Here is a 20,427-nt window from a genome sequence, read left to right on the forward strand (position 1 = left end):
AGGCACGTTTCTAGAAAAGCTCTTTTACTCCTCATCTATCAGGTTTTTCTTAATAAAAAATACTTCCATGAATTATGATGAGTTTAAAAAGAGTAACAACTGGAAAGTGTTTGACGGAACTGAATGTCAACTAGATAAAGATTCATACACTGCTACTGGTAACTGCCACTCTTCCCAAAACTCAATAGTGGAAGCCTAGAGTAGTTGGAAACATTGATTTTTGACATTTACTTTCACCATGTTTCTTGACATTAATTGAATGTCAATATTTGCCATAAGTGTTGCAATTATCTAATTAACTAGCCAGGGGACCTTTCATATAGATATATTTGGATTCAAATGTGCTAATCCTTTATTTTGGTTCTTGAATTTGGTTTGTTCCTTTTTGGGGGTGGTGGTGTTGATATAAAAGACACTACTTTATGGATGCAACAAGGCTACAAACGGCATACATCTGGTCTGTTACGGAGAGGTTCAGTAAGAATTCAAGATCATCCAATTTAGTAGGAACCAGACTTGCTGGTTCCCATTTTGCCTGACTTCCCATTTTCCATTTTCTTCCTGAATCAAATCTGTTTCTCTCTTTCTCAAACTCTTGACTCTTTCAGAATTCTGGGTCTTTAAAAAAACATGATTTCTGATTATCAAATCATTAAAATATGGTTATGTGAAAATAAGATAGGTGAAAGGTCACATTACTAATACCAAGCCACTTGATCACTCCTCAAGGAGACACAGGGCCATATCTCGCTTACCATTAAAATCACATATACATAGTAACATATGTATATGCATAAACATCCCTTTAGAGATAATTTATACAGATATAAACAGATATATCTGTATAATTACATCAGAATATTACAAATGCAAGTATACAGGTGCAGGAGTTCACAAAAACTGCTATCTTACTTAAAATGGAAACAATTATTGCCAGTAATGCATACTATTAAAATACATCTGCCAGTTAAAAATTCCACATCATCAACACTTAGGATAGATAAACTAAGCCATTGTAAACCTTTTCGGGTCAGAGATCCTGTTGAAAACTATGGAGCCTCTTAGAAAAAGCATATATGCATATGCTCACAAAATTCACGCACAGAGCTCCCCAAAGTCATTGACACGTGGATATCAGACTGAGAAGGCTACTCTAGAAGGAGCACTCCCGAGTTTTACACTTGTACTCCCAAAAACAAACAAAATCAGAAGAGAAATGGAAAAAAAATAGTAACATATACATATAATGATTCTAAACATGTCTTAGTCTAAGGTAGGCTTAGATGAATTAAATCCATTGCTAGCATGGATTCCATTTCTTGCTACAAAACCTAACACTTTGCTATATTCTATATCTATACTCTATATTGCTTGTGTAGTCACTGACCAAATTTTTATCAAAAGCAAACCAATACATAAAGATGGAATTTTATACATACGTTTTTGTGTATATAGCTCATTTTTATTTGCCTGAATGCCTCTATAACATTACTTGTGATATTTGTTACATTGTGACCTTTTTCACATTACAGTTTAATTTTCTGCATTATTTTGCCAATGCATAGAAACCCTATAACAATATTAATGAACTACTAAAGATTGGTGTGTGTGCCTACGTCCATTCATAAAAGTGGTGTACATCTGAACTAATGTTGCGTTGTAAAAACTTTAAGTCCCAGAAGTGCCAAAGAAACCTGTCCCTGAAGAAAAGATTCCTGTTCCTGTTGCAAAGAAAAAGGAAGCTCCACCAGCTAAAGGTACGGTGCTTTGCTTGGTAATGAAGCCCTATTTTTATGTCTGGAGTACAAAACACTTTTGTGTTTAATTATCTGTTGCGTTAGTTTAATTCAGAATGAGTGTTTTATGGTGTGAGTAATAATTCAACAGACGTGTCTGTCCACCTGCCTACTTTCTTACAAAATGGCTGTGAATTCGCTGCCTTGGAAAATACAGAAAGTCATTTCTAAAAATTAATGTCTTTTCAAGTTCCTGAAGTAGAGAAGAGGGTTGTCACAGAAGAAAAAATAACCATTGTCACTGAAAGAGAGGAATCTCCACCACCAGCAGGTACTTAATTCCATCTTCATAAATAACCTGTCTTGCCTTCAACCTCCTTTAATTGCATGTCATCTCTAATGGGCATGCCAGTCCTGTGTTGCTCATTTATGTTGCCTTTCTGAGAATCTTAAAATCAAATGCTATTCTTTAAGTGCCAGAAATACCAAAGAAGAAAGTCCCAGAAGAAAAAAGACCCGTTCCTCATATAGAGGAAGAAGCTCCACCACCAAAAGGTATCGTCTTTCTGTCTTTCCAAGAACCTTCTTTGTATAATAGCATGTAAGAAGGCAAATGATGGTTTTGTTGGCTTTGTGATCTGAACATGTTGTTAGCTTGGTGACAGGAATATATCTGTGGTTGGGGCTGGGCTTCAGTGAGATGAGTCTGGAGTTCTAAAAGTGCCTGTTTCTAAAATGCCAGTTCTGCGTAAGAAACCCGTCCCTGAAGAGAAAGTTCCTGTACCAGTTCCTGTCGCTAAGAAAGCTCCTCCTCCCCGAGGTAGGATTTGTCTCAGGCCTCTGACGAAAGTCTTGTTGGCCTGGGAGTTCTTGCTTTCTTCTCTCAGGTGTCCCCATGTATGACCTTCCGTCTGCTCTTCTGATAGATTCTGATAGAATTAGTGTGTGTGTGTGTGTGTGTGTGTGTCCTTGTGGTGTTTGTTGCCTCATTGGTTCTCCCATTGCATTGTGGGAGTGGCGTACGTGGCCTACCTTCCCCAACACTTAGGGAAAGAGGATTGTGATGATTCTTGATTTTTAAACTTCAACTTTAATGCTCTTTTAAAGCTGAAGTTTCTAAGAAAACTGTGGTAGAAGAAAAAAGATTCGCTGCCGAAGAAAAACTGTCTGTGGCGGTTCCTCAGAGAGTGGAACTCATGCGACACGAAGGTATAATAGTCAGAAGTGAGAGGAGAAATGGGCGTGCGTGTTTGCTCCAACTCTTTCTTTCTGGTTGTGACTGTTCACCTCATAAGTTGTCCTTATCAGTGTCTACTTGCCGTGGCCTTCTGACACAGTCTTTCGTGTCTACGGTGGTCTTAGATCACTTCAAGACAGTGCCTGGGGTGCTGAAAACGTGCTAGTTGTCAAAGTGGCCACACTTTGGGCATCACTTGAATACTCTTCTCCATCTTGGGCGGTACTGCCCCCTGATCTTAAATCGGCTCTCTCTTCCGTGTAAGGAGGAAGCACTACTCGGCAGTCACGTCTTAAGAACCATTTTCCATCTGTAGAGAACAAATGGCTATTTACCAGCACTTCAAGGGGCTGGATTTAAATTAAATATTATTTTTTAAAATATCCACAGAGGAGGAGTGGAGTTATTCAGAAGAAGAGGAAAGAGTGTCCTTTTCAGTTTATAGAGAAGAGGAAAGAGAGGAGGAGGAAGAAGAAGTAGAGATTACTGAATATGAAGGTAAATGATGCCAATGAGCTGGAGGTGACCTGGAGTCTTGGTGGGCTCTTTTTCTTTCACAGGTTGTCTATCAGATTAATGGAAGTGGACATAAATTCAGTGAATATCCGAAGGCCTCATTAGAGTTATCTTTTGGTCAAAACACAAGATTCAGGACCATTAGAGCACGAATTCAATGTACTGCTTGTCTATCCTCTCTTACTTGGCTGTATGGGGAGAGGAGGCCTCATATTTATAGGTAATTAATGGTACAGACATCTCCATCTGTACTTATCCTTTCAGTAGGCAGGGCTTGGTTTCGGCATGGCGGGCCGGCATAAACTTCACCCGGCAGTCCAATGTCTAGAACACGGGTAACATAAAAGCAGTGTTGAGGGCACAACTCACTAGTGTGTCCTGACTCACAGTTTTTAAATGAATAAGAAATTCTGTTACCTAATTACATCCCAGAAGTCAAGGCCATGTTTGAGAGTGGAGCACTCACCACATGGGTCTTTCTTATATCTCACCTGTGGGGAAACAATCATGTAAGATCTTGGATTGAATTAGCTTGTTGTTTAGACGTTCCTATACCCATTAGGCTAGCTCTCTATGATTTCTTAAGGATTGAGCAATGAGCTTTATTTCAGTCCTTTGCAATGAATTAAGATACCACCAGGAAAAAAAAAAAAAAGATACCGCCAGGTTTACAGCTAAAGTCCAGCACTCTGGCTAAAGCTGTATATCTGAAAGAACTTTCCTAAGAACGTTCCAATGTAGCTCCGCATCACAGAAAAATCAATAAAGTTGTGTACAAATTAACTCTCTTCCTAATAAAATGATGGATAGAATTCTATATGTGGATGCCCTTGAGCGCATTTCTGGCTAATAAAAGATGCCCCACTTCTTCTCTACATGAAAGAACATTCCATGTAAAATCCCGATGTGTGGTCTTCATGGAAAGGCTTGGAACAGGGCAAGGTGGGCATGACTCCCAAGCAGAGGCCCACTGGATCTGTTGTGCTGCCTGGGAAAGGCCAAGGTGTTAGGCACAAGTGAGGCACCTGAGCGGTCAGAGAGGGCCTCATCCCTTCTAGACGTGTTTGGGAAACCAAACATAACACGGACACAAGGGAAGTTCTCATTGCGTGAATCTGGCTTCTGTTTTTGACAGTATGCACTATTAAGCTTTTTCAGAACTATAGCTAAAAGCAGAGCCACTCTATGAAACCCTTTGTTTTCATTAAGCCTAAAAGATGTAGGGAAGAGATGGGTAGCCTGTTAAGTTTACTTCTAGTGTAAAGAGATGTGTCTGTAACTAGATCTTCCTATTCTATAATTAACTTTATACATATAGGCTCAAAAATCATGTGAAGATACCTGCCTCTTCTTTCATATTTGCCCCCAACAAAACTGGGCGGGGGCTCGTTTCCAAGTCTTCAGTAGGTTTTTCACATGTAATATAAGTCTTTTCTTTTTTATAACCCAATTGTTGTTTTCTCAAGTGTATGTTTCTGCCCTAAAGTCTTCAGATCTAGAGTGCTCTGTTATTTTTGAAACTTCTCTTTGGATGCTTGTGCTCTTATTAATTTAGCCACTAGGATTGTTTTTATGTCTTGTACTTGTCCTGTTCTTCCTGCAAATACAAACATTATGATCTTTATGATACACTTGAAAATTAAATTACTGAAACTTATTTCCCAAATTCTTTATTAAGGCATACACTTTAAAATGCACTTTGGGGAGGGGCAGTTAAATGGGAACAATTGGGGATTCGGCAAGTGTTATATTTTTTATCATTTTAATTACTCTTTGAAGTAATAAATTATAGCTGAAATTAAACATGAAAAGCACTACAACTTTTCTTTAAAACTGATGTCTTTAAAGTGATGGAAGAGCCTGAGGAATATGTTGTGGAAGAAAAGACGCACTTTATTTCTAAGAGAGTGGAAGCTGAACCAGCTGAAGGTATACCAAGTCTTAAATTAACTTTAGCCCTATTTGTGTTTGGCTTGTCCCATTCTTTATGCTTTCTTCAGTTAGTTTATCACTTATATTGCAAATTGATGACTATCGTGTCTAAGTAAACAGATTTCTTACATTGTTATTGAAAAGAAATCTGGGCACTGCGACAAGTGTGTTTTATAATCTTTTCAAGTGCTTGAGAAGCATGAGAAGAAGATTGTAATGAAACCGAAAATTCCTGCTAAAATAGAGGAGCCCCCACCAGCCAAAGGTATAGTTCTCTATCAAAAAACAAATATGATGACCTTCGTCTTAATAGCTATATCAATGCCTTCAGCTTGGATGCTGCCTGAGTTTTGTGAGCACATATGTATAAACATTTTTGCTGAATATAGTTGTTAATGTTTGTGTATACGTATGATCATTCAAAAGATGAATTCTAAGCCCCAAGTGTCACTTCTTCTGTAATGCAAACTAATATTCTTACACGTAATTTTTCTAAAGTTCCTGAAGCACCTAAGAAAATTGTGCCAGAAAAGAAAGTCCCTGCTGCAGTTCCCAAAAAGGAAAAGGTGCCACCAGGTATACTGGGCTTTACTTTATTCTTGAATAATATCTGTCTTTTTCATCTTAAATTGGTACATTCTTCAAATTTTTATGACGTAAACAAGAAAGTAGTGTGCCTGTGTTTAACGTATTTCATATTGTGTGCTTGACCGTGTTGCTTGATATCTTTTAAGTGCCGGAAGAGCCAAAGAAGCCAGTTCCTGAAAAAAGGGTTCCTCCAAAAGTGGTTAAGGAAGAAGAGCCTCCCCCCACCAAAGGTAAATGAAACCCTCTGGTGCAAAAACCAGAAACATACCTCATCTTTGATCTTCTCCCCGCTGTCCTCGGGTCACACCTCTTATATGGAGGTTATTGGTGTATGTTGGAGGCTATGGTGTATTACTGCCTTATCTATTCGTGCGTATTAGTTGTTGTGAAGTTTGTGTGTATGTTGTGAATTGCTGTAGTCTAAAATCACAGTACTTTCTGGCCAATACAAAAAAAAAATCCACTTTAAGTAACTGAACTCCCTAATCCTGAAATTATCTTTCAAGTGGCTGAGAGGCACATGCAAATTACCCAAGAAGAAAAAGTTCACGTTGCTGTAACTAAAAAAGAGGAGCCTCCGAGAGCAAGAGGTACATGTGACCTTTCAATACATGGAATATTGTATTTACCCTATTCTCTTTACCAAATATAGTGGTTATGGGTGTCTGTTGTTATTGTTTTTGTTGCTATAGTTGTTTTCTGCGTTTGAAATAATGAAAATGTCCAGTCCTTTATGTTTGAGTTACTGTTATACAACTGCCTTTTGTGATCAGAATGAGGGAAACAGTTCTTAAAAAGTGAAATCTGTCTTTAAAGTGCCTGAAGAACCCAAGAGAGCTGTTCCAGAAGAAAAAATTCCTAAACTCAAACCTAAGAGAGAGGAAGAACCACCAGCAAAAGGTATACTAACTTTTTCAAAAAGCAAAATAAGCATGTAGGTCTTAAAACTAATCTAGTGGAATTGGGATCTTTAGAGAAAAATGATTCAAATACATTATGAAATAAGTAATATGCACATGCTATGTCCTATCACTTCAAAGCTCAACATTTCAGATACCAGAAAGTACTCTCTCTTCTTTCTTTTCCACAAAAGTGTGGAGCTCCCCCAGATGTGTACTTCCCCTTAAAATGTACTTGTCTACTAATATGTTATTGTCTGTATACTAAACTCATCTGCCCAAAGGATTGTTTTGTGTGGCAATCTTTGATAAAATTTAAGATTTTTAAAATCCTGGGTTTTCTACATTGTGCCAGTGGAGCTTCTTGAAAATACAATAGAATTCAGATGAAGACATGATTTATGGGGCTCAAGTTTCTGTCCAATGCTTGTTTGGTAGTCACTGATGACGCTGTCTGGTTGTCTTTTTGAACTCTCTTATAAATACTACTTGATCTTCCTGAAGTTATTCAGTATCTCTGAAGGATTAAGGAAGTTAGAAAAAAAAAGTATTTCTATGTATATTAGACCATGTTTATTTCCAAGTCCATTGCTTCTTCTTGCCACGTAGATGAAAAATGTGAATGATGGGCATGGTGATGATTGCCTTTGTCCGTGGACTGTTTGTACACAGTATCTCTGATCACATATGTATTCAAAATCTTGTAATGCACTCTTAATAATTACTCTTTTTAAAGTCACTGAAATCAGAAAAAGAGCTGTTAAAGAAGAAAAGGTATCCATTGAAGTTCCAAAAAGAAAAGCTCCTCCCGTGAAAGGTACATTATGCTCTCACTAAATAATAAACTGAAGCATAAAACTACACAGCTTTTTGTCTGCTACTTTTCCTAATTTGACTCCCACCCTTTATTGGTCGATTGTTAACTAAAGGCAGGAAATCTAACATTTGAAGTCATAAGTAGCAAATGTACACCAGACCTTGACCAGAGAAGGACAGGCAGGGTCTCCTATAACCAGTGCATGAATCCATCACATAAGAATGAAATCAAAGTGCATTGTCACTATCACTCCTAAATGGGCTTCAAGTAACATACTGCCTGTTTTCAATATCTTTCTAGAAGTAACTGTAACTGAAGAGAGAGAATGGTCTTACGTCCATGAAGAAGAAACTGTTTCAGTAGAACGGGAAGAGGAATATGATGAAATCGAGGAATATGAATATAAAGAATCTGAGGAGTATGAACCAACAGAAGAATATGACCAATACGAAGAATATGAGGAACGTGAATTTGAACATTACGAAGAGTATAAAGAGCATGAAGAATATGTCACAGGTATGAGCAAAACTGCAAACCTGACGCCACATGCAGATTCCATTAGAGTAGGATAAACAGTTAGATGCCCAAAGAAATTTACAAAGAATTTTATTTTGGCAAATTCACAATTTCTTTTTCTTAGATAACCTCCAGGGGGAAAAGAGTCTCTATGAATCTTAAGGTTACTATTAGACTTTGGTTCTGGGAATGATCTATTTCCTGCCTCATTTTTGCTTAGACACAAAATAGCAAGTGTCCCAAAGTTCTTTTCCCAAAAGGGTTGGGAGTTAATCTGCAGGTGCCCATGATCATTCTAATACATGACCAAAACTGGCTGAACATCTCTTAGTCTAAAGCTTATTATCAAGGATGATAGAAAACTACATTCCCTCAGGGATCCTGTCATGAAAACTTGACAAAGCCTGCTTCCAAAGTAAAGACAGAGAAAAAAGCTAACACGAGCAATTACGTTATATCTCATGACGATCAAATTTGTAGGTGTATAATTTTGGTTCCACGTGATTCATTTATTTTATTCAATAAGTCCCTCCTGGGATTTTGAAATGAAGCAATATTGTTTCCCTTACCCATTTTCTGATGTTTCATAGCTTCACTTTGAGAACATTTTATGTGGTTGTACAGATAGCATTAAAAACGTATATTATATAGAAAGAAGTTTGAACCACGATTTTTTTCTACCTGAAGTGAAATGAGACTGTTGCATATGTAAGAGAGAGTTACAATGACCTAACTGAATCAAAAAACCAGGAGGGTTAGGGGCTTTTAGTCCCAATTTTACTTGGACCTGTGATTCTAACTCACCTCTAAGGGCTATGGCTACACTGTAGATAACAGATATATTATTTAATTCTTTGAGTCCATTTAAGAAGTAGCATTTTTTTAATGTATGTCCCAAAGTCTAACATTAAATACCTTGTATGTACTCTTTAGAAGAACCCAAGAAGCCTCTCCCGGTAAAGCCTGTCCAAGAAGAACCGGTTCCCAGAAAGCCAAAGGCTCCACCAGCTAAAGGTAGAGTGAGCAAAAAACCTTATCACTTCTGAGAGATCCATGTGCCCTCCATGTCTGTCATACCGTAAACGCACGTCGAAGTGGCAACGCTCAAGCTGTGTGGGGGGTGGGGATGTGATGTTGTGCATCAGACTTCTTAACTTTGTGTTCTTACTACTCTTGAGAAATCTGGCTCAGGGTTATAAATCTGTTAATGTTGATATTTTAAAGTGCCGAAGAAAGTCGTCCCTGAAGAAAAAGTCCCAGTGCCCATTCCCAAGAAACTCAAACCTCCACCACCCAAAGGTACATTGCAGAGTGAGAACTACGAGAAACATCTTTGTTCCTCATGTTCTATAAATGTGTCTTTCTACCTTGTCTGCTGTTTTTTCTTGTTTTTACCAAATGTATTGTGGTCTTGATTCTTACATTTCACAGTTTTTTTGTGTATTTTTGTGTATGTCGTGTTTGTGTAGTTGTTTTTAATGCTCTTCAATAATTAATATCTTTAAAGTGACTGAAGAATCAAAGAAACTTGTTGAGGAAAAAATACACATTTCAATTACCAAACGTGAAAAAGAGCAGGTGGCTGAGCCAGCTGTTAAAGGTATAATAATTTCCTTCCAAAACCATGGTCTTTTATAATGTCTCTTTTAAAATTAAGGTAGCTATGTTTTGCTTTGTTTTGTTTTTATATATGTCTTTTAAGTCATTCATTAGGATTTCTGGACTTAAAAATCTGTCAACATAGGGAAAGAAGGTAATGCTACCTTAAAAAAAGTTATTTTGAAATATATGCATAGCTTATTATACAATAGCTGTGGCTACAATACACATAAAACAGAATGTTTGGATTTAAAATTGGTGGCTATTTGGCACATTCCTGACTCCTCTAAATTCATGTAATGATAGAACAATGTTGACCACAGCTCATAACTGTTTATCCTTTCTAAAGTTATTTTAAAGTCTACCAAAAAACAACAACAACAACAAAAAAAAAAGCTCAGTGACTAGTCTTTTTTTTTAAAACTATAAAGTAACTTCTTGCACTTTCAGGAAGTATATATATTCAGAAGGGAATTCAGCTTTTCAGTAAAGGATATTTCCTACAAGCAGAGATACCTGAATACTAAACATCATTTCACATCTGGGCTCTGCTACTTCAAACTTACTTGAGTATTTTTGTATATTTTTATCCCAGTGAGGTTCAAAACCCTTTTCATGGAACATATAAAGTTTCTTATAGGCAAACAGTTGTATATCTATCGCATGAGAGGTGCTTGCAAAATTCTTCTGTCTGCTTAACATATGACAAAGCAAGCATTGCCTGTGTGACCTGTTTCTGACAATAAAATATACTTATACTTAAATTTCAAGTGCCCGTGATGCCCAAGAGAGTTGTCACAGAAGAAAAAGTGCTTGTTCCTAAAAAAGAAGTAACAGCACCTGTTAGAGGTACATAATACCACTCTTTTTAATGTGTTGTCTGTCTTCATTGCTGTAAAATTCATGTTCGGTTCTTTGTGTGAAGTTTTTTTTTTTTTTCCTCTGGGAAGGATAAAGCCTGTTCTTTCTTCTGTTACAAATGACTGTGTTCCTAATGGGTCTTAATTTCACTGAGTCATTGGTAAATGTCGAACCTAAAGATAATCTCTTTAAAGTGCCAGAAGTACCAAAAAGACAAGAACCAGAAGAGATTGTCTATGAAGAGGAAGTTGTAACCCAAGTAGAAGAATATTTTGAAGAAGAAGAAGAAGAATACATTCATGAAGAAGAGGAATTCATAACTGAAGAGGAAGTCGTACCAGTGATACCAGTCAAAGGTAGATTATGTCTCCTACAAAGAGATACCTACCTAGCAGCATCTTTAGAGTCTGGGTGTTTAATGGGTCAGATTCTGGGCTTTTTTTTTTTTTTTTTTTTAGCACCAGTGACCAATTCTGCTTATTTTAGAACCAGACACTTTTGGTGCTGAAGTATGATTTCTGCAGTTGCCTTTCACATTTTTATCTTGTGTGCAAATTTCCAAAATTCTTAATAATATCTTTAAAGTGCCTGAGATACCCAAGAAACCTGTACCAGAAGAGAAGAAACCTGTTCCTGTTCCCAAAAAGAAGGAAGCCCCACCAGCAAAAGGTATAACCACCATTTGCAAACATGGGCATATAAAAAAAGCCTTAATCTGCACAGAAATTGTTAGCTATCTTCTGAATTCACAAGCTTGTGTGTGTTGCTCTCTGTTGTTAGAAATGGGAATTGTGCTTTTTATAGATGTGTTGTCACTAGTACTTAGAACTTACCAATAAACAATATCTTTAAAGTGCCTGAGGTTCCTAAGAAGCCAGAGGAGAAAGTTCCTGTGCCCGTTCCTAAAAAAGAGAAGCCTCCACCAGCTAAAGGTACATCTCTTTATAATCTATCAGTGGAATAATGTAATAATTTATTCATTAGTAGAACTTGATGAGCCATATCATTTCTTTCTCCGTGACAATATTAACAAGACAGGGACCACCCAACTGGTTATAGGAATAGTTTACCGTGTATTCATCTCTGAATTTTGCCATCGAACCATGAAGATGCTCAGTGCTTGGCTCTCCCTCTTTAGTGGAAAGTTCTTCATTTAAAGTAAATTCTTATTATAATTCCAAAATGGACCAAATCACAATTTACCAGGCATTGTGTGTTGTCTTTATCACCAGTCTATGTTTTCTCAGTGTTCTCTATTTAAATTTTTGTGCATCGCCTGGCCTTTGTATCATGGCTATTATTCTTATCAATCTTAAAGTAAAATTGTATGATGCTTCAGTGAAGTCCTAAAATTGTTGGGTTCTTTTTTATGGGTGAAAAATGTGTCACTAATCCCACTTGATATCTTTAAAGTTCCTGAAGTACCCAAGAAACCTGTACCAGAGGAGAAAGTACCAGTACCGATTCCTAAAAAGGTGGAAGCACCACCCGCCAAAGGTACATGAACTCACAAAAATGTTTTACTTCACATTTGCAATAAGTAAAAATTAAACTGCTTCAATTCTGTACTCTTTGGGGATACAACTCTTTCATATTCTTTATTGGAAAGGGAAAGATTCTATTTTAAACATAAAATGCTTCTTGAAATTTACGCTGGTCATACTTTTATTACCATATCTTAATCTTTTTTGAGACTATGCTTAAGTTCAAAATTTTATGTCATATAACATTTTTCTCTAAATAATTTCTTTAAAGTGCCAGAAGTGCCCAAGAAGCCTGTGCCTGAGAAGAAAGTGCCAGTTCCTGTTCCTAAGAAAGTAGAGGCTCCACCTGCAAAAGGTACATTCCTTCATCATTTAAGTACATGGGGGGAGAAAAACTTTTGGTTACATATATTCACACGCAAATTCCCCCCTAACATTCCATTGTTTGTTTAAAAAAAAAAGGTCTTATTACAAATATTTAGTGTTTATTTTCATACATATTGCTCTGAAACATATAAAAAGAACACATTCTTAAAGACAAATGATATTTTTAAAGTGCCAGAGGTGCCCAAGAAGCCCATCCCAGAGGAAAAGAAACCAACACCTGTTCCGAAAAAAGCAGAAGCTCCACCACCCAAAGGTACATTAATCTCTAACAGCACCAGGCCCAAAAGGAAAACTAACTGGTATTAGTCAGCCTTGCTAATCACAACTGATACTTCATGACATTGAACTTGATGACTACTTTTTTTTTAACTTGATGACTATTGATGCCTCCCTCTGTGATCACAGAATAGCTGCTTTTCATGTTGTCCCATTGTTATGAATAGTGTACTTAACAGTGACACTTGAACAATTGAATAAATATCTTTAAAGTGCCGAAGAAACGCGAACCAGTTCCAGTTCCTGTAGCTCTACTTCGGGAAGAAGAAGTTCCATTTGAAGAAGAAATTGCTCCTGAAGAGGAAGTTCCACCTGAGGAGGAGGAAGTTCCACCTGAGGAGGAGGAAGTTCTACCTGAGGAGGAGGAGGAAGTTCTACCTGAGGAGGAAGTTCTACCTGAGGAGGAGGAAGTTCCACCTGAGGAGGAGGAAGTTCCTCCTGAAGAAGAAGTTGAACCTGAAGAAGAGCAAGTCCTTCCAGAAATCAAACCTAAGAAGCCAGTACCTGCACGAGGTACGGCAACTCTTCTTGGAGTCACCAAGGCCTCTTTTGTGTTTTCTGCCTTTCTTTTTCTCTTCATCCCCAGTTTATCTCTAATACTTCACTCTTTACGTCGTCCACCGTCTAAATCTTGGAAAGCGTCCCAGACGTGCGTGCCTTTGTTACCGTGTCTGCCATGTGTGTCTGACATTGTAAATGATTTGAAGGTCTGTTCAGATTTCATGGTGTGAAATGCTATTTTATTGTTTGTGGTCTTCTCGTTTGTCTTTTTGTTAGACATGTGATACTGTGCATGTGATTTTTAACGTCTTAAAATGAATGTTTTTAAGTGCCCGAAGTGCCAAAGAAACCTGTACCACAGAAGAAAGTCCCTGTGCCGGCTCCTAAAAAAGTGGAACCTCCACCACCCAAAGGTATACCTCCCCAAAGTGAATACACGTTCTTCACCCATAGCTTCACCAGAAAAATTATGGTGCAACCGGCTTTAGGAAAGTTGTATGTATAAGATAGACAGTTACGTCTTTATTTCTACAAATGTTCAGGAACACTGACCCCCACTTTTCCTTAGATACAAAGCAGAATTCAAGAACAAAGATAAACGGGAGTATTGTCCCCCAAATCGCCACAGAAGCTCTACCTGGTTGCCTGTAGTCTGAGTTAACTTTGTAATTTTCAAATAGATACACTGCAAAGCTAAATTATCTACACAAAAAGGTACCTGAAAAAATCAGCATGAATAAACTTTCCTAAATTTTATCCTTCCGCAATTTATATGAGGTGCTTTTATAACACCAGGATGGAAAGAAAAAAAAAGGATGGAAGTATTTATCAAAACGCTCAGTAGTAGCTTATGTCTTCTGATACATATGTATAAGTGGTAGCCCAGCGGGTTTTGACTTTAGCCTTGGCCTTGTTCCCTGCTGTCTTATTCTGAGCAAGTTTTTTATCCAATTGAGCCTCAGATTTGTCTCCTATAAATTGGGGAAACTAATATCAGTCCTAGGGGGCTCAGATATTATTGTGAGGATAGAATAAAGTAAGGTGTGCAGAAGTGCCCTATCATGGAATGAATTATCCAGATCAGTTCATAAGACTGGTCAAAGGCTGTATATTTAGACCTTAAGGTTCAGTATTTTCTGCCAAAGGTCATGGCATCGCTACTTAAAATGAGAATAACATTTCCACCGAGCGAAAGAGTCATATAATCAGTGAAATGGTGAAGCCGATCCTTTACTAGACTTCAGAAATACTTTGCAGGTGATGATTTAATAAACCACTAGGGAAATTTAAGTGGATGAAATGACTCTGTCCTCTGATATTCGAGTAGGTGGAAGGTCCCTCGCTCTCCAAAACTACACCCTAACACGGGGCTCCGACCTGCCCCACCTCTCCAACCTGTTGCATGTGGTCTTTCTGTGTGTGAACTTCTTGCATTCGTTCTTTTTGGTCCCTCACATTAAATTCTTATCATGAAATGATGTCTTTAAAGTGCCTGAGGTTAAGAAGAAAGTGCCAGAGAAGAAAGTGATCATTCAAAAGAAAGAGGAGGCGCCTCCTGCCACAGGTACTGCTCTTCCCAAGCGAACTAGACACTGCCATTTCTTTCTATCACCTGTAAAAGTCAAAGTGTCCTCTTCCAGCATTTGTTAGGCTAACTTGTATCATTGCTATGTCCGTGGTCTCCGTGTTCATGAAACTTAAATGATAAAATAATATCTTTAAAGTGCCTGTGGTGCTTAAGAAACCTGAACCAGAAAAGAAAGTGCCTCCTCCTGGTCTTAAGAAAGCAGTGCCTCCTCCTGCCAAAGGTACATCACCCCCAAACGGGGATGTGTTTGCTGTACCCCATGTTGAACTGTGATGCTGTCCACACAGGACATTCAACATAAACGTTTGTCTTGTGTGATCAGTCTGTCACTTCCATTCACCGTTTGTGACTCTGTCGCACCCATGTTTGTGCTATGTCAGTTTTTCCACTTTGTGTTCGTGTGTTTTACGTTGATTCTCTACGTATGTTACTTCCTAAAAAAATAGAAACACTAACCTGATACATCTTTAAAGAGCCCAAAGTAACTAAGAAGCCAGTGCCTGAAGTACCCCTTGCTCTTCCTAAAAAAAAAGGAGAGACTCCAGCAGTAAGAAGCAGACTGTCTCTTTAAATGGGCTCTTGGTCTTAAATTACAAACCTCTTTATTTTTGTTTCATTAATTGATTCTGCAAAATCGCAGTGTTTCATCTTATGCATGTGTATTTTGATACTTACTCCTTTGTGTTGAAAAACGGGAAACTTGGTCTTTATGCACTCTTCGCCGGTTCTTGCATTTTAAGTGCCTAAAACGATCAATATCTTTTAAGTTCCTGAGGTACCTAAGAAAGCAGAAGAAACACGAATCATTCTCCCTGAAGAAGAGGAAGTTCCACTGGTTGAAGGTAGATGTCTTGCTAAGAAAATAGATTTTCCAAGTCATCATTGTCTTATCATTGTCTAATATTGAAGGAGGCAAATGCAACTTTTGCTTCAGAAAATAAACATATTCAGACTCTAAAAGAAATCATTATTTACCTAATAGAAATTAAGCAGGGAAATTGAAATCAACTGACTCTCCTTTCTTACATGCTTAGCCAATTTGTTTGTTTGTTTGCCTGTTTAATTTTAATGACAGTCTTTGAAAGGAAACTATTTGCCATGGGGAATTTTTCATCAGATAACTTAGTTGATAATAATGGGATAAATCTGCTCAAAGGAAATTCCAGTTAAGCCTGAGTAGTTGCTACAGAAAATCTGACATCTACCCCAAGTGAAACAAATCCAGTCCCATTAAAAATAATAATAATTTCAACTAAATTCTCTCTGATGGTCTTTCCTAATTCTGAAATTCTGGGAAGGACCTAAAGTATTTTGAAGGCTCAGTAGATTTTTTTTTTCAAGGACTAGGGAGTTTACACATGCATTGCAAAGGCTAAGCTACGGATTACCTGTTTATGACAACCTCTCTCTTCAGATATATCCTTGTAGTCTAATATTCAGAAGAATTCTAATCTACAAAATAATAATCTTTTTAAAGTGTATGAGGAGCCCGAAGAGCCTATTCCAGAAGAAGAGATCCCTGAAGAACCACCTAGCATAGAAGAGTTTGAGGAGGTTGTTCCACCTAGAGGTACAGCTGCTTTTAGGACTTGGAAATTTAAAATCTATTGTGGTCCAGATCTTTCTCAGAATATAATATTCTTTCTCTAAATATAATATTCCTCAGTATACTTTTCTCTTGTCTTATCAATGATAAATTGAAGATCAATAACTAGTGGTACCTGAAATGCCCCCCAACTTTTCTACTGTATTATAATTCTTGTATTATTGGCACTTTAATTTTTTCTAGCCAGACCCTATTATAACACTTTCTCCTGGTTCCTTGTTTTTAGTTTTTATGCAGTATTAAAGTGGGGGAAATCTATTTCTGTGTGGTTTACTTTTTAGACTAATTCTTAGCCTATTTTTCCCGAAGACTATGACAAGCTTTTGCATAACTGATAACTACATTTGCTAACAGGAGGGGGAAGTAATAGCCTTCTACCTTTAGAGACACTACTCAAATGTATAATTACCACTTAGTTTGCTAATATCTTTTAAAAATCAGTCAACGTTTTGTGTTATTTTTTGCATTTATGGATGTTGTTCAGTTCACTGCATGTCATTTTTCAAAATGTCTATATGATATTTTTTAAGTGCCTGAAGTGGTTAAGAAAGCAGTACCTGAAGTACCTACTCCTGTTCCTAAAAAAGTGGAGGCACCACCAGCTAAAGGTATAGCAAATCTCAATATCTTTAAATTCCAATTAATGTTCTTTAAAAAACAAAAACAAAAAACAGACATTTCTTCTTTGATGGTTTTCTTAGAGCATTTAAGTAGCAAATTTATGAAATTGATTACGGACCAGTAAAAAAACATAATCCATTTCATATCTTTAGCCTTTTGGGGAATGTTAATGGGTAATTATGTTAATAGATAGCTGTGTGTATATAAATTACTCCAGAAATTTCTCATTTTAAATGTTAATTAGTACATCTCTCTATACTTATATACATAACAATAGATCCTTCTTCATCGCATTTCATACATAAATTTATTCCATTGTATAGAGTTTTCTCATGTTATTATAATTATGTATACTATGTTACATCTGTTCTAATGCTGGGATAATAACTATTTTAAAGAGCCTCATGTCCTTTCTAATATTTGGCCTAAGCATTTAAGGTTATTACAAAATGTCTCCTCCTCATTGCTTCCTAATTAGGTTAATGCTTCAGAAGTGCTCTTAACAGATAAGCTTATGCCCTGTCGCTATCACAGTAGGCATCCCCAGCAGATAAAGTAGTACTCGGTGGAACAGGATGCCTGTGTCAAGGCTCAAGTACTCTCCTATGATAATCACTTCAAAAAAGTTCTCATCAAATTAAAAGTAGTAGATGTAGGTCCAATATTGGTAATCCCTGCTATTTAAAACAAATAGAACAGCACAGGTTCTTGCAGATGTGTCTTCTTCTAAGGTTTAGTTAGCAAAAATAAATGATTCGGGAAAGTATCTTTATTATCTGTAAAATTGGTGTCCAGTAGTACAGAGTGACTTCTTACACTTTGATTAGTATAAAGATGTTTTTGCCACTTTTATTTATGTTCATGACTTAGTATTGTCAACTAACTGAAATGCCTAATATCTTTAAAGTGCCGAAGAAGGTTCCCGAGGAAAAAGTACCTGTTCCTGTTCAGAAAAAAGAGCCACCTCCAGCCAAAGGTACATATTCTGTTTTAAACCTGAACTTCCTGTTAATATTTTTTCATTAACATATTTATGTTTGGGATACCTGGCTGGCTTAGTCAGTAGAGCATGTGACTATTGATCATAGGTCATGAGTTCAAGCCCCCTGTTGGGCATGGAGCTTACTTGAAAATAAAAATTTTTTAAAAAGTTAAAAATTTTAAAAAGTTTATGTTTTGTCTTGACTGTGTCTTGACTGTTTTGATGTCTTTTGTGTATAAAAATTTGCTCTTGATAGTCCTAAATATTAAAACTATATCTTTAAAGTGCCAGAAAAGAAAGTTCCAGAAAAGAAAATCGCAGAAAAGAAAGTCCCTGTGCCTAAAAAAGAAGCTGTTCCCCCAGCTAAAGGTATTTTTGGAAAGACCTTTTCTGTACCTTCATGTATTGTTGCATGAAAGCCTTTTCTTCTTTCAGTTGTTTTCATTCTGTATTTTGAATTTATATCTTCATTCCTTTTGTGTTTTTTTAAAAAAAATATTAAAATAGCTGCTCTTTCAGGGAGGACTGTCTATGAAGAAAAAGTATCAGTTGCCTTCCACAAAGAGGAGGTAGTAAGAGAAAGAACAGAATTAGAAGTAGTGGAAACACCAGTGGAAGTTCTTGAGAAAGAAGAGTTCCACGAAGTTCAAGAATATTTTGAAGAAGAAGAGTTCCATGAAGTAGAAGAATTCATCAGAGTTGAAAAACCTAGAATGGAAGAAGTACACAGAGCTGAAGAGGTCCATAGGGTAATAGAATTTTTAGAGACAGAAGAAGTGGAAGTATATGAAAAACCCAAAGCTCCACCTAAAGGTATAGGGGAATTCTGTTGCTATTGCAAATTGTTATACTCTGCTCTAACTCACTTTTTTTAAGTGCATTTCATGTCCAGTTTGGAATACTAGAAACCCACTTACTTTCCAAGTTCAAATTATGGCATGCTTTAAGCATGAGCTGCAACTATTTGATGCACAGATTAATGTGGAGTAGAGATTAACCATACAGCATATAATTTTAGCAGACAAGATAATAGTATTTGATATCTACTTATCTAAGGAGCTCACTGTATGAATTTGTGGACTCTTTTTTGAAGCCAGCTAGGAATGATTGTTACAGGATTGTTACGGGTGCCAAAATATCTGACCAGTGTAGTCGGTTGAGTGACATAGAAGCTCCTCAGTTAACTGAGGGGTTTACATGTTCAGGCAAAACAGCCATTGCTTTGTTAACATGAGCCAGCTGTTCACAAACTGATCATTGCTTACTGAAAGCTTCGACCACTTTCTGACATTTTCATTAGCAAAATAACAGTAAGGAAGCAAATGAAGCATTGGTAACACCGCTTGCATTCTAGTTTTTTTTTTTTTTTTTTTTGAGGATAAACCATGATATAAATAAATTCTCTTCGGTACCATTCCAAATCTTGCACAAATTAATATGTGTGTAATATGAAGGAATATGTGTGTGCATGTGTGCTTTTTATTCATAGTAAGTCTACAATATATATGAAATTTAGCGAAATCATGTCTGTCTTGGAAGTGTGATGTAACTTCAAAAAAATATAATTAGGTAAAGCATTTATGAGCCCTCACTGGACTAACTTTATTAGTAGTGCTCCCAATTACCTAAAGAACTCATTCTAAATCGAAATACTAATATCTTTGAAGGGCCTGAAATATCTGAGAAAGTCATCCCTCCAAAAAAACCACCCACTAAAGTTGTTCCTCGAAAAGAGCCACCAGCTAAAGGTATTTCATTGGTGAAAACCTACTTACCTTATTGTATGTACAGAAGCACCTTGATTATATTACGAGTTCGCATTCTTGATGTTTTTCTTCTGTGTCTTGTGTTTCTGGAATTTCTAAACAAACTAATACGTTTAAAAAGGTTGAGGGGCCAAAGGTAGTTCTACCAAAATAGAAAGTCACTGTAGTTATACCTAAAACACCCAAAGCAAGTATCTTTATTAACGAAATAGTGCACCTAGGTTTCCTTCTTTGGTACTGTTCGATACTGGATATTTACTAATATGCTTATTGATAAATCCATGTTTTCCTATTTTATTCATTTTAATCATTTAGTAATAATACATACATCATGACTATGTATTCCTGCTTTGTACGTTTTTGGGAACCTCTTGAATTTTCCAATAGAAATAAAAAACATCTAATAAATAGTATGTACTTACATCTTTAAAGTGCTTGAATCATTTAAAAACATTATCACTGAAGAGAACGTATCAACCATTCCACCAAAACAAGCAGAAGTATCGCCAGCTGAA

At 36.8% G+C, this 20,427-nt stretch overlaps 1 protein-coding gene across 1 annotated transcript in view; it reads left to right on the top strand.

Annotated features, from left to right (window-relative positions):
• Positions 1-20,427, top strand: part of TTN (titin) — a 272,766-nt gene that overhangs the window by 115,899 nt on the left and 136,440 nt on the right. The window contains 33 exon segments of the mRNA XM_055307803.1: positions 1,674-1,757; positions 1,987-2,067; positions 2,211-2,291; positions 2,479-2,556; positions 2,844-2,945; positions 3,364-3,471; positions 5,338-5,418; positions 5,609-5,686; positions 5,920-5,997; positions 6,156-6,239; positions 6,516-6,599; positions 6,826-6,909; positions 7,645-7,725; positions 8,026-8,241; positions 9,175-9,255; positions 9,466-9,540; positions 9,749-9,841; positions 10,612-10,689; positions 10,896-11,057; positions 11,287-11,370; positions 11,556-11,633; positions 12,115-12,198; positions 12,457-12,540; positions 12,742-12,825; positions 13,062-13,361; positions 14,839-14,913; positions 15,705-15,779; positions 16,415-16,507; positions 17,074-17,151; positions 18,072-18,140; positions 18,432-18,515; positions 18,666-18,959; positions 19,814-19,894. Coding sequence (XP_055163778.1) covers positions 1,674-1,757; positions 1,987-2,067; positions 2,211-2,291; positions 2,479-2,556; positions 2,844-2,945; positions 3,364-3,471; positions 5,338-5,418; positions 5,609-5,686; positions 5,920-5,997; positions 6,156-6,239; positions 6,516-6,599; positions 6,826-6,909; positions 7,645-7,725; positions 8,026-8,241; positions 9,175-9,255; positions 9,466-9,540; positions 9,749-9,841; positions 10,612-10,689; positions 10,896-11,057; positions 11,287-11,370; positions 11,556-11,633; positions 12,115-12,198; positions 12,457-12,540; positions 12,742-12,825; positions 13,062-13,361; positions 14,839-14,913; positions 15,705-15,779; positions 16,415-16,507; positions 17,074-17,151; positions 18,072-18,140; positions 18,432-18,515; positions 18,666-18,959; positions 19,814-19,894 — 3,372 coding nt within the window.

The sequence above is a fragment of the Nyctereutes procyonoides genome, unplaced genomic scaffold (assembly GCF_905146905.1).
Source record: "Nyctereutes procyonoides isolate TBG_1078 unplaced genomic scaffold, NYPRO_anot_genome, whole genome shotgun sequence".
In the NCBI taxonomy this organism is placed as follows: Eukaryota; Metazoa; Chordata; class Mammalia; order Carnivora; family Canidae; genus Nyctereutes; species Nyctereutes procyonoides.